At 43.2% G+C, this 14,817-nt stretch overlaps 1 protein-coding gene across 1 annotated transcript; it reads left to right on the top strand.

The window, feature by feature from the left end:
• Positions 1-7,277: 7,277 nt before the first annotated feature.
• On the top strand, positions 7,278-13,743 carry LOC120943127. The gene is made up of 4 exons (XM_040356248.1): positions 7,278-7,696; positions 8,897-9,017; positions 11,240-11,313; positions 13,260-13,743. Exons 1-4 carry the CDS (start codon positions 7,372-7,374, stop codon positions 13,676-13,678), a joined length of 939 nt encoding a protein of 312 aa, XP_040212182.1. The 5' UTR covers positions 7,278-7,371; the 3' UTR covers positions 13,679-13,743.
• Positions 13,744-14,817: the final 1,074 nt, after the last annotated feature.

The raw sequence follows: 14,817 nt of genomic DNA, 5'->3' as shown, positions 1-14,817 counted from the left end.
TGATTATTCTGTGATTGGCCACAGCCAAAGTCGTCTGTCCTGGAGGCAACTTTAAGTCGCGCTGAAGTCGCCTTGCAAAGTCACGCTGTAAGTCGGGTTGCCCCTGTGTGAACCGCCACTAACTAAAGAAATACAAAAAAAAAAAAAGATTTAAAACAAGTAAATTGACATTTTTTCTGATTTATTTACCAATACTCGCAGCATGAGGATTACAAATAACGGTAATTGGGAGAGTGAAGTTCCACTTTAAGGTCCTTATCAATGGGTTTTTGTTCATGTTAGAATTGTTTCCCCCCCTACAAGTCAGTAGTAATGCAAAGGCAGATTGATGGTGCTTAGTAGGAGGGCCTTCCCAGGTCATATAGATGTCGGCTGCAGGTCACATGATCCTGTTAATCAATTCTATGCTTTCAGAAGAATCTAAGACTGTTGCTAAGTACAAGTGGAATGCGCCTGGAAGAAGTTGAATTGTTCATTGGCACAAGCCCGAAGCGCGTAGACACAGGCCTTTATCCTTACTACACTACCTAGCTAGTCACTGACCTGGAACAAGCATGCAGCCAGTAAAGTATTGACAACCTAACGTGCATATGCTTGCTTTGTAAGCGACTGCTAAATGCTAAAGCAAGGATAAAGACGCCACTGACAGAGTTTGCATCTTCCAAGCCGAGCCGGCAAAGGACACTTCCATATAGCTATGCCAACAAGTTCCTTGTACACAACTGAAGACTACTGGAAAATGTATACTGTGTATATATGTTAAATATGCAACACTAACACTAATGAAGGACACTAGAACCCGGTGCTGGTGACACCATATCAGTGCGGAATGTACAAGGATGGAATATTGGAGGAACACCGAAGGATGAAGATATCGTTCTCAGACATAATAACAGTCGCAAAGGTTTTCTAAAGAGGAACCAAAGCTTATTTTTAGGATGTACCAATCCTTATAGAAGATTCAGCCTATCAGATCTCTAGATGCCCTCGGATCCCAGGGAGCTGATAGGACAAACAATATTGCTGTCACTGTAATGGGAGCTATAAGTGCACTTATAGTGCCGTACAAGCTTGTTACTAATGAATACTAAACATTGTTACATTGTAATAAAGTTTCCTTTTATATCAGTTATGGTCTGTGTGTTTTTTGTGTGTGGCTAAGGCTCAATTCACACGTGTGCCACTTAAAAATTGTGCGATTTTGATTGACTTTACCCTGGATGAGTGCGACTTTGTTATGACTTTGGCTTTGACCAATGTGATTGTTTTGTTTGTGCTCTACAACGTCATTAGACATACAGAACAGAAAAAAAAAAAAAAATTTGTTTAGTTTGGTTTCTTTAAGAAATTCCAAATATTCAGTTCGATTTGAATTTGCATTGCTTCGAAAATTGATCGTTCCAATTCTGTGTGAGCCCTGGTTCACACTGGGCTGCGGGAGTGAAGCCGTGCGAGTTCAGCTGAACTCGCACGGCTTCACTCCCGCTGGCAGTCCTGATTTCGGGCCGCGATTTAAGAGACATCTGTGCAGGTTTCTGCACAGATGTCCATGTAAATCGCGGCCCGAAATCGCAAAAAGTAGTACAGGAACTACTTTTTGAAATCGGTGCAGCGCCACAGATGCAGCGTCGCACCGATTTAGGACGGTGTCATTGCCGGCAAATGCCGCCGATTTGAGATAAGATTTTCAAATCGAAGCAAATCGTGTGAACCTGGGATGAAGAATAGCTGGTTGTTAAGGAGTGGGGCTGGGAAGCCTGCTGCCGCGTCCTTAACAACCGATGACTCATCAGCTGTCAGCGGGCTTCCCCACTGACAGCTGAATGTAGAAAACAGAATGCCGACAATAAAAAAGAAAGGAGAAAAATGGTATGTGGTCGCTGTAGATCCAAGGGGGACATGCAAGGAAGATAAAAAACATTTTAGCTTGCACATGATTGGATGAGTAAATCAGCAGAGCTTCCCCTCATTTCAGATCTACCCCTCAGATTTACAGTGACTGCACTTCCAAGTGCACTATTTTCGTAAAGAGCCCCCTTTGATGCTTTATACTATTGTGCTTTTATGTGTTATATTGCATATTCTGATATAAATTTTTGCACATTACGGGATGTGTATTAATTATTTTTTGGTGGATTTTTGCATAATAGTTGGTTATTTGCACTTTATTTCGTTCATGCATTTTTATGTATGTAAGCATTTTTGCGCAAAAAGTGGTTATTCGTATTTAGGCCATGTGCATACTAAAGGTGTGTGTTGTTGTGTTTTTTTTTTTTTTTTTTTTTTTATAAGCTCAAAAAAAAAAATGCATCTTGTGCCAGCTTGTAGTAGCCTTAACATTTTGTTAGCGTTTTTTCAGTACATTAAGGAGAAAAAAAAAAGCTGATGGCGTAATGTAATGTGCATTGAGTATGTAAAGCGCTGCGCAAACTGTTGGCGCTATATAAATCCTGTATAATAATAATAATAATTGACATATAGGATAACACTATTTAGCTCCTAGAAGCTAAAAAAAATGCTAATAACGGCTTCTAGGAGCTAAAAAAAACACTGGTAATAGCTTTTTGTAGTAGAGAAAGGAGCTGTGTGTAAGGCCCCTTTCAGACTGGAGCGGGAGCCGGGATTGCCGTGGGAATCAGCCGACAGCGGTGCGGTATTAACCACCGCTAGCGGCTGATAAAGGGTTAATACCGCCCGCAATGCGCCTCTATAGAGGCGCATTGTGGGCGGTATTGCCGCGGTTTCCCATTGTTTTCAATGGGAAGAAGCGGTATACACGCCGCTCCTCTCACCGCTCCAAAGATGCTGCTGACGGGAGATTTTTTTTTTGTCTCCCGCCAGCGCATCGCCTCAGTGTGAAAGCCCTCAAGCTTTCACATTGAGTCTGCAGTGAAGGAGTTTTTCAGGCGGGATAGCAGCGCTATTTTTAGCGCTGTACCGCCGGAAAAACTTCTCAATTTGAAAGGGGCCTTAGTGGGCGTCCTGACTCTCTCCTGTAGTCCAAGGGAGGGGGCAAGCGCGACACTCCACACCAGGGAGAAAGCCTTGCATTACTGTGTGGAGTTACAGACAGAAGAACAGGAAGTGAGGATTTCTCAGAAGAAATAAGGACATTTAAAAGAAAAATGGAAGGATGAGGTAAGTGAAGGAGGACTGCACTAAGGTAAAGGAAGCTATTTAGGGGAATTTTTTTGTTACCTTTACAACTCCTTTAAGAATTCGTAAGTGTGCATGGAGCCTTAGTAGTAGGTACATGTGTTATAATTTCTTTTTATGTTTATAGCGCTATTATGGATTCTATACAACTGCTATAATACCATTTTAGCCACTAGGTGGCGATCTGTCCCCACTAAGCAAGAGCTTAGTATTATTTTTTACAAAGTATTTTATTGCAAAACAAATTCAACAAGTTACGTTGACGATGAAATGGTTACATGATACTGAACATACAGGAAAAAAAGGATCCGAACAGAGGGGTTCCAATGATTAGTGGGATGGAAACAACACAACAACAATGTGAAATGAAAGTAGTTGAAGTCCACGTGGTAGAGCAGTCATTGCTCCAGGTTATGGTACATGGTGAAATAAGATCAAGACAGATTAGGGGGCAGATCCACGTAGCGTGGCGCATCTTCCCGCCGGGCGTAGCATATCTAAGATACACTCTGCCGCCGTAACTTTTTTATTTTTTTTCAAATCCTCAAAAAATGCGCGCCGTAAGTTACGGCGGCGTAGTGTATCTTTGGCGGCGTAAGGGCGCGCAATTCAAAACGATGTGATGGGGGCGTGTTTTATGTAAATACGTTGTGACCCGACGTAAACAGCGTTTTTGGAACTGCGCATGCGCTGTCCGTGGGGGTATCCCAGCGCGCATGCTCGAAATTAAACCGGAACAAGCCAATGCTTACGATGGTGACGTCATTCTACGCAAATCCCTATTCGCGAACGACTTACGCAAACGACGTAAAAAATTCAAATTTCGACACGGGAACGACGACCCTACTTAAAGTGGAGTTCCACCCATAAATATAACATTACATCAGTAGTTTTAAAAAAACGTCAGTCCCGCCCAGCGTCTTAAAGAAACTTTTTTTTGTCATTTGAAAAAATGACAGTTTCAAATTTTTTTTTTTTTTTCTTGCATTTTAGTCTAATTATGAGATCTGAGGTCTTTTTGACCCCAGATCTCATATTTAAGAGGACCTGTCATGCTTTTTTCTATTACAAGGGATGCTTACATTTCTTGTAATAGGAATAAAAGTGATCACATTTTTTTTTTAGTGTAAAAAGTAATAAAAGAAATAAAAAGAAATCAAAAACATTTTTTTTTTAAAGTGCCCCGTCCCGACGAGCTCGCGCGCAGAAGCGAACGCATACGCGAGTAGCGCCCGCATATGAAAACGGTGTTCAAATCACACAAATGAGGTTTCACCGCGATCGTTAGAGCGAGAGCAATAATTCTAGCCCTAGACCTACTCTGTAGCTCAAAAAATGCAACCTATAGAATTTTTTAAACGTCGCCTATCGAGATTTTTAAGGGTAAAAGTTTGACGCCATGCCACGAGCGGGCGCAATTTTTAAGCGTGGCATGTTGGGTATCATTTTACTCGGCGTAACATTATCTTTCACAATATATAAAAAAATTGGGCCAAATTTATTGTCTTATTTTTTAATAAAAAAAAGTGCGCTTGTAAGACCGCTGCGCAAATACGGTGTGACAAAAAGTATTGCAATGACTGCCATTTTATTCTCTAGGGTGTTAGAAAAAAAAAATATATACAGGGAGTGCAGAATTATTAGGCAAATGAGTATTTTGACCACATCATCCTCTTTATGCATGTTGTCTTACTCCAAGCTGTATAGGCTCGAAAGCCTACTACCAATTAAGCATATTAGGTGATGTGCATCTCTGTAATGAGAATGGGTGTGGTCTAATGACATCAACACCCTATATCAGGTGTGCATAATTATTATGCAACTTCCTTTCCTTTGGCAAAATGGGTCAAAAGAAGGACTTGACAGGCTCAGAAAAGTCAAAAATAGTGAGATATCTTGCAGAGGAATGCAGCACTCTTAAAATTGCAAAGCTTCTGAAGCGTGATCATCGAACAATCAAGCGTTTCATTCAAAATAGTCAACAGGGTCGCAAGAAGCGTGTGGAAAAACCAAGGCGCAAAATAACTGCCCATGAACTGAGAAAAGTCAAGCGTGCAGCTGCCAAGATGCCACTTGCCACCAGTTTGGCCATATTTCAGAGCTGCAACATCACTGGAGTGCGCAAAAGCACAAGGTGTGCAATACTCGGAGACATGGCCAAGGTAAGAAAGGCTGAAAGACAACCACCACTGAACAAGACACACAAGCTGAAACGTCAAGACTGGGCCAAGAAATATCTCAAGACTGATTTTTCTAAGGTTTTATGGACTGATGAAATGAGAGTGAGTCTTGATGGGCCAGATGGATGGGCCCGTGGCTGGATTGGTAAAGGGCAGAGAGCCCCAGTCCGACTCAGACGCCAGCAAGGTGGAGGTGGAGTACTGGTTTGGGCTGGTATCATCAAAGATGAGCTTGTGGGGCCTTTTCGGGTTGGGATGGAGTCAAGCTCAACTCCCAGTCCTCCTGCCAGTTTCTGGAAGACACCTTCTTCAAGCAGTGGTACAGGAAGAAGTCTGCATCCTTCAAGAAAAACATGATTTTCATGCAGGACAATGCTCCATCACACGCGTCCAAGTACTCCACAGCGTGGCTGGCAAGAAAGGGTATAAAAGAAGAAAAACTAATGACATGGCCTCCTTGTTCACCTGATCTGAACCCCATTGAGAACCTGTGGTCCATCATCAAATGTGAGATTTACAAGGAGGGAAAACAGTACACCTCTCTGAACAGTGTCTGGGAGGCTGTGGTTGCTGCTGCACACAATGTTGATGGTGAACAGATCAAAACACTGACCGAATCCATGGATGGCAGGCTTTTGAGTGTCCTTGCAAAGAAAGGTGGCTATATTGGTCACTGATTTGTTTTTGTTTTGTTTTTGAATGTCAGAAATGTATATTTGTGAATGTTGAGATGTTATATTGGTTTCACTGGTAAAAATAAATAATTGAAATGGGTATATATTTGTTTTTTGTTAAGTTGCCTAATAATTATGCACAATAATAGTCACCTGCACACACAGATATCCCCCTAAAATAGCTAAAACTAAAAACAAACTAAAAACTACTTCCAAAAATATTCAGCTTTGATATTAATTCGTTTTTTGGGTTCATTGAGAACATGGTTGTTGTTCAATAATAAAATGAATCCTCAAAAATACAACTTGCCTAATAATTCTGCACTCCCTGTAATGTTTGGGGGGTTTTAAGTAATTTTCTAGCAGAAAAAACAGTTTTTGTCTTGCAAACACCAAATCTGAAAAACACTTAAAGCGGGAGTTCACCCATTTATTAAATTTTTTTTTTTTTTCCCCTTAGATTCCTGCTCGTTCGGTCTAGGGGAATCGGCTATTTGTTTTAAAATATGAGCAGTACTTACCGTTTTCGAGATGCATCTTCTTCCGTCGCTTCCGGGTATGGGTCTTCGGGAGCGGGCGTTCCTTCTTGATTGACAGTCTTCCGAGAGGCTTCCGACGGTCACATCCATCGCGTCACTCGTAGCCGAAAGAAGCCGAACGTCGGTGCGGCTCTATACTGCGCCTGCGCACCGACGTTCGGCTTCTTTCGGAAAATCGTGACGCGATGGATGCGACCGTCGGAAGCCTCTCGGAAGACTGTCAATCAAGAAGGAACGCCCATTCCCGCAGCCCATACCCGGAAGCGACGGAGAGGATGCATCTCGTAAACGGGTAAGTACTGCTCATATTTTAAAACAAATAGCCGATTCCCCTAGACAAAACGAGCAGGAATCTAAGGGGGAAAAGTGCTCTCTAAGGGTGAACCTCCGCTTTAAGGTCTGGAAGTGGTTAAGTGTGCTTCTGCTCTTGGGAACATTCTCAGGTTTGGAACCCCCTAAAAGCAGCTTGAATATGGGATTGAGAGCTATATTGCTCTTAAATCTCCGTTATTGATCTCTAGTTGATTACTTGAATATATACTCAGCTCTGCTCCCCCTTCTCTCTTCTCTCCCTGTTTTCTTTCTCCTCTCCTTTCACTCTGTTCTCCCTTTCCTCCCCTATTTCTCTCTCTTCTCTGTATTTTCCTCTCTGCTCTCTGGACTTCTCCCCTTCTTTTTCTAAATCCTCTACTCCCTCCCCTCTCGGTTTATTTTAACAATTAATTGATGCATTGCTTGATCTTATTTTCACTTTCACTTTGTGCTAAGATTCAAACAACGCTTACTTTTCTTTTGTCCCATTGTGCCGTCGTTGGTCACATCATGTCTGCGGCTCCCAGAGACCTCCTAGAGGAGATTAAGAGATATGTCCCGGGTATCAGGGCTGACAACTCTCACCATGGTATTGAACGACTCATTATTCTGCTGTTGGGGTTTGCAGGACATGGCAAGTCGTCCCTCATCAATTCTTGTATGTGTGTGGTGAAGGATGACATATATCGGAACTTGGCTGGAGCCGGGGAAGATGAAGGAGGGAGGACAACGAAGAGGACATCACACTATCTCACCAACACTATCTGCATAACTGACAACAGAGGGTTCAAAAATATGAAGCCCGGGGAGATTTTGGAAGTGTGCGCTCAGCAAAGTAAGTAGAGTACAGCAATACTAGCCATTTACCTGCAAGCTTGGTGATAAATGAAGGTAGAATGGGGCCTTAACCCTAGTACACACTGGCTGAATGTCGGGCAACATCAGCTGGTTCAATAAAAGCCATCTGACATTCGGCCTATGTGTATGGCAGCCGGTCTGACAGAAGCCGGCTTCTGTCGAACAAGCATATATATGTTCCAGTCTGAATGTTTTTAATATGCACTAAATATTTATTGTTTATTCTATATCTTTTCTATTTTTTGTAAAAATACATTTTTGATATATAAATGAAATTTGTCGCTATGACTTTAATGATTGAGGTTTGACCAGGCCTACATATACTGATTTATTAAACATTTATCCATCATGCTTCAATTAAAGTCCCACAATCTCTTCCTGCTATAAGGAAATCCTTCTAAACTATTTCTCTAGACTAGCATAAGAGGATTTTACTGTAGGGAGGAGATTCAGGAAATAGTTCCTCCTGCCTGCAGCACACACTGATCACATCACTGGCTAGGAAAATCACTGGCTTAAAGCGGTGGTTCACCCTCCTTCACATCATTAGACCATTACATTCGGCATCGTAGCGCGAGCTACGGTATGCCGGTCTTAAATTTTTAATCCCCGTACTCACTGTGCTATCGATGATTGAAGAATCCGACTCCCGCGGGGAATGGGCGTGCCTATGGAGAGGGAGGATGATTGACGGCCGGCTCTGGCACGTCACGCTCCCCGAAGACAGCCGGAGTAGGTCTCGGCTATTCACGGCGCCTGCGCACAGGCTATGCGCAGGCGCCGTGAATAGCCAAGCCTATTTCGGCTATTTCCGGAGAAGCGTGACGTGCCAGGGCCGGCCGTCAATCACCTTCTCTCACCATAGGAACGCCCATTCCCCGGATTCTTCAATCATCGATAGCACAGTGAGTACGGGGATAAAAAATGTAAGACCGGCATACCGTAGCTCGCGCTACGATGCCGAATGTAATGGTCTAATAAAAAAAAAACATTTTTTTTTTTTTAACAGGGTGAACCCCCGCTTTAAGGATAGATTTGTTATGATAAAAGGATATTTTTTCTATTATATTGTTGCTATGGTGCCATGCAAGCTATACTATTTATTCAAGCAGACTTGAATATATAGTTATTAGAAGGTCCACTTTAAATGTAATTTTTTTTTATTTCTCTCTTCCAGGACACTTGCGGCTAGAGGGAGATTTTGATTGGGAAAGAGACAATCTACAGGAGACTATAAGATGTATCCCAGTTGTCAATAAACGACTAAAGGAAATCATTCTTCCTGTTATTGTACACAGGTTTGTCATGTGCGATGACATGTGTATTCTATATCATGGTAACCAATACATATTTCACAAACTGTATAAAGAACTAAACTTAACAAAAGTGCTACTTCATGTAGAAGAACTGCCAGTGCCAGGACAAGGTCCTTAGAACCCAAAGCAAACGTCACAGTTGGTTGCCGTACAACGACGCCCTTTGTGGCCACATTCTTTGTAGTGTTGGAATGCAGGACTTATATTTTTTTAAGGCCTTTTCTTTCACACTTATATGCATTTTCACATAGTTTAGTCACCCAGGTTTAATCTTGGCTGTTTTATATTTATTACCCATTGGAATACACTGTATAATACCTTTTTAACCACTTAAGGACCGCTTAACGCCGATATACTTTGGGCAGAATGGCACGGCTGGGCACAGGCACGTACAGTTACATTGCCTTTAAGAGCCTAGCCATGGGTCGCGCGCGTCGCTGCCGCTCGTGACCCGGTCCGAAGCTCCATTACCGCCCGTGGGACCCGCAGACCCAATCGCTACCTGTGTCCCGCGATCGGTCACAGGAGCTGAAGAACGGGGAGAGGTTAGTGTAAACGCTCCTTCCCCGTTCTCTGTGGCAGTGACACTGATCGTCTGTTCCCTGTCATAGGGAACGACGAACAGTGACGTCACACGTCCAGCCCCGCCCCCCTACAGTAAGAATCACTCCCTTAGGGCACACTTAACCCCTTAGCGCCCCCCTAGTGGTTAACCCCTTCACTGCCGTTGTCATTTTCACAGTAATCGGTGCATTTTTATAGCACTTTTCGCTGTGAAAATGACAATGGTCCCAAAAATGTGTCAAAAGTGTCCGATGTGTCCACCATAATGTCGCAGTCCCGCTAAAAATTGTTGATTGGCGCCATTACTAGTAAAAAAAAAAAATATTAATAAAAATGCCATAAAACTATACTCTATTTTGTAGACGCTATAACTTTTGCGCAAAACAATCAATAAATGCTTATTGCGATTTTTTTACCAAAAAGAAGTAGAAGAATACGTATCGGCCTAAACTGAGGGAAAAAAAAAATTATATATTTTTTGGGGGATATTTATTATAGCAAAAAGTAAAAAATATTGATTTTTTTTCAAAATTGTCGCTCTATTTTTGTTTATAGCACAAAAAAAAAAAACGCAGAGGTGATCAAATACCACCAAAAGAAAACTCTATTTGTGTGAAAAAAAGGACGTCAATTTTGTTTGGGAGCCACGTCAGTAAAAGCGGCACAGTGCCGAATCGCACAAAGGGGCCAAGTCCTTAACCTGCATATTGGTCCGGGTTACTAATGTTTTTAAAGATCTAGTTTTTTTTTTTTGTTAAAAATAACAAACATGTTATACTTACCCACCCTGTGCAGTTGGTTTTGCAAAGAGCAGCCCAGATCTCCCTCTTCAGTGCTCCTGGCCCCTCCCTCCTGCCGAGTGCCCCCACAGCCAGCATCTTGCTATGGGGGCACCTGAGCCGAGCCACAACTCTGTGTCCATTCAGACACAAAGCCATGGCCTGGTCTCGCCCCCTTTCGCTCCTCATTGGCTGACTGATTTTAATTGACAGCAACGGGAGCCAATGGCACGGCGCTGCTGTCTCCGCCAATGAGGAGGGAAGTCCTGAGCAGCCGAGAATAACAAAAACCGCTTAGCTTAGCCCTTCCTTCTGTAGCGATACCCCCGGAGGAGCCGCTGATTAGATTTGGGATCGGCGTTTTTGGGAGTTTCATCTGTCCAAACCGACCGTGTGTATAGCCCATCGGTCTGTTTTCCTTCGGTCCAAAATTTTTAAACATGCTTTAAAATCGAACCGATGGACCGCTGCCCGATCGGTCCAAACCGATGGTTAGTACAGAAAGCATTGGTTCAAAACCCGCGCATGCTCAGAATCAAGTCGACGCATGCTTGGAAGCATTGAACTTCGTTTTATTCAGCACGTCGTGTGTTTGACGTCACTGCGTTCTGACCCGATCGGTTTTTGGAACGATGGTGTGTACGCACATCAGACCATCAGGCCACTTCAGCGGTGAACCGATGGAAATAGCCCGTCGGACCATTCTCATCGGTTTGGAACGACCGTGTGTACGCGGCCTTACGTGCTCCAGACCTAGTAAATAGCCCCCTACGTATTTCAGTTGTGTATTGTTTTATGTTCTTTGTATGGTGTGGCACTATAATACTTTGTATAATTGGTGTTACTGTTTATTTTTTTTAGATGTCCATATAATTTCAAAGATGATGAAGAAAATTCAATGATAACAGTAATTAAAAAATGCCAAGAAATCACAGGTAAGTTCTCTTTAGGCTGATGATCACGACCACATGCAGAGATTTCCCCATCTCTGTGCAAAATGGAAAAAAACAACAACTTTACTTTAAATCCCAAAACCAACCAAAATGTTTTCTTTCATTTTGGTTAGAGAGGTGAGTGGTTAGATCCTCAGTCAGGTTTTTATTCCCGCAAAGATAAGAATCAATGGAAGGGTCAACCCACTAGTCAGTGTCATCTAGAATGGTCTAGATCAAGGGTCTCCAAACTTTCTAAGCAAAGGGCCAGTTTACTGTCCTTCAGAGTTTACGAGGGCCGGACAGTGGTCAGTGGGAGTCAAAAAGGTCCAGACATCAGTGGGAAAAATTAACGCCCCATTGTTTTTTTCAGTGGGAGTAATTGTGCCCCGTCATTGGGTCCCATTGTTGGTGTCATTGAGAAAAACTATGGTGTCAGTGGGTGGAATTGTGCCTCATCATTGGTTTCAGTGGGTGGAATTGTGCTCCATTGTTGATGTCAGGGGGAAGAATTGTGACCCATCGTGTCACAGGTGTCATTGGACCCCTTTGTTGGTGTCATTGTGAAAAACTTTGCCCCATTGTTGGTGTCATTGTGAGGAATTGTCCCCTATCATTGGTGTCATTGTAAGGAATTGTGCCCCATCCTTGGTGTCATCGTGAGGAATTGTGTCCCATCCTTGGTGTCATCGTGAGGAATTGTGTCCCATCCTTGGTGTCATTGGGAAGAATTGTGACCCTTTGTTGGTGTCATTGGGCCCCATTGTTGGTGTCAGTAGGAGAAACTATGCCCCAAGGGCCGAAAAAAAACAAGCAAAGGGCGGCATGTGGCCCCCGGGCCACAAATTGGAGACCACTGGTCTAGATGTAGCAATCAACAAAGGAAAGCCAACATGTTTCAGGGGCTGCAAGTCCACTTCATCAGGGCTGGTGGTAGTTCTGACGTTTTTTCTGACAGTTTTTATAAGAAATAGAGATTTTCCACAATAATGGCACTCAAAGCCACCCTTGCATGCATGCTCCAGGCGATCTCTATGAATGAGTTTTATGCATCAACAAAAACAGCCCTGGTGGCCATCCCCCCTCCACTCTGTGCCTGTGCTGTCCTAAATCACTTATAACGTATGTTCAACATACCCAGAAGTTCACTGAAGCTTGAATGTGCAACCTGGAGCCAGTGGTGGTGAGTAGACAGCAAGGAACTGTTTGTGTCCACATTTAAATAGAATTGGGTAATGGGGAAATCTTTAAGAGGTTAATTTACTGTGCATTTATAGAAAAATTAGCATTTATTACTGCTTTAATTCCATCACCTGATGCTTCCTATTTCCCAACCACAGCACTGGCCCCTAGTAATGTACTGACTACTGTATGCTGACAGGTATTTTACTACCTGTCCCTGATTTAGACACACTTTATGTTAAGATAAATGACAGTAGGGAGGTAACCTCTGGGTCCCATCAATATTTTTCTAACAGGCCCCCTGATCCATAGGTACTCCCCTGCAAAGGAGACACCTGTTCTGGTGACAAGTAATGCTGCGTACACACGATCGGGCTTCTGCCCGACCAAATGCACATCGGAATTCCGACAGAATAAGAGTAAAATAGAACATGTTTTTTTTTCTAAACTCCGATGGTATTCCTCTGAAAAGAGTCCGATGGGGCACACAAACGGTCGAAATTTCCGATGGAAAAAGTCCGTCATCGAAAAAAACGATCATAAGAGGGAAATTCTAATCACTTTGTAGGAATTTCTTTCTGCCGATTGCATCTCTGGAGCTGAAAGTTTAACATTTCCTCAGTGGAACACAGACAGCAAAAAATAAACTGACATAGGTTTCAACTCTTCTCTCCCTCCATGCCCCCCCCCCCCCCCCCGAAAAAATGTTTTTTTGTTTTTGCCCGTTCACACACCTTATTGCTTTGTTATTGTGTCTTGATAAACAGGAATCCCACCTATCGTTGTGATCACCAATGTAGGCCCCCCGGACACCAGATTCGCAAACAGTGCAGCAATCTTAACACGATTTGGACAGATGGGGTGCACTAACAAAATTTGTCTGGAGAATTACACCGAAAACGGCCCACCACGGAGCCAAGAAGCCGATGATCAATTCCTCCGCTTCCTGAAAGTTTGTATGGATGAGACAGAACATGCCATCCGGCAAAGGGGGCGCCGGGACCAGCTTGACATATTTACTAAGAATGTGGCCGATCAACTCAAGGAAGAGAAAGAAGAGAATGATAGACAGGTGAAGATGCTGAAGACAGAACTGGAAGAGTCAAAGAAAAAAGTGACAGAGTTGGAAGAAAGTTTGAGAATAGAACAAGCAAAGTCGAGGAATAAAAGATGTTCAATCTTATAAGGAAACTGTAAAGCCTCGTACACACGACCTAGAAACTCGACAGGCGAAACACATCGTTTTGCTCGTCGACTGTCGAGGATCTCGGCGAACCAAATTTCCTCGACAGATCCTCGACAGTTTCCTCGTCGAAAAGTGTACACACGACCAGTTTCCTCGGCAAAAAAAAAAAAATCACAGCAAGTTTCTTGCTGTTTTTTGCCAAGGAACTCAATCATGTGTACGAGGCCTGAGATGTGTCAGAGGGGTAATAAGTGGTGCCACATGCATGTTTGGGGTAAAAGCTGAACTTTTCAACCTCCCCAGTGCATACTTTCCTCTTCCTTCTCTCCCCTGCTCTCCATTCAGTGCCAAATGAAATACTCAGCACTTATTGGTGACTCACCCCATTACACAGCACCGGGCCAATTAGCACTTTCTAAGCGACGACTGCGTTGACTCATAGCGTACATAGGGCTTTTCTTTCACTCTCCTTGAATGGACAGAACGGCACAAAGTATATGAGACTGGAGAGGAGAAGAATAAAGTATCTGTTGATTTGGCCTGCATGGGCAAAGCACGGATTCATTTTAAATCTCTTATGTATTCACAGGTTTGGGATTGTTAAAATTTTCAATGACATTAGCTCACTTAGAGCCCTTTCACACTGCCAGTACCCCAAAAAAACGCTGGTAAAGCGCCGGCTCTTTACCAGCGTTTTTCGGGGCACTTTTAACTCCCGCTAGTGGCTATATAAAGGGTTAAAAGAGCCCACAAAGCGCTGCTGCCAAGGCGCTTTGCAGGCGCTTGCCATTGATTTCAATGGGAAGGGGCGCTTTAGGAGCAGTTTATTCACCGCTCCTAAAGCGCTCCAAAGAAGCTGCTTGCAGGACCTTTTTTGACGCCCTGCCAGCTCAGCGCCTTGGTGTGAAAGCACATTGGGATTGCAGATGATGCTTCTTTCGGGTGCTTTACAGGTGCTTTTTTTTAACGCTAAAGTGCCTGAAAAACGCCCCAGTGTGAAAGGGGTCTCATGCTATTTTGTTACACAAATGCAGTTAATGCAAATGTCATTCACAGCTCTCAACTTATAACTTGAAGCCTGTAAAATAATAGTATTTGATATTGGGGAAGGTAGTGCTGCGCTATTGGGTGATGGATGG

The sequence above is a fragment of the Rana temporaria genome, chromosome 6 (assembly GCF_905171775.1).
Source record: "Rana temporaria chromosome 6, aRanTem1.1, whole genome shotgun sequence".
Classification (NCBI taxonomy): domain Eukaryota; kingdom Metazoa; phylum Chordata; class Amphibia; order Anura; family Ranidae; genus Rana; species Rana temporaria.
This window is presented reverse-complemented; position numbering and strand designations above follow the sequence as displayed.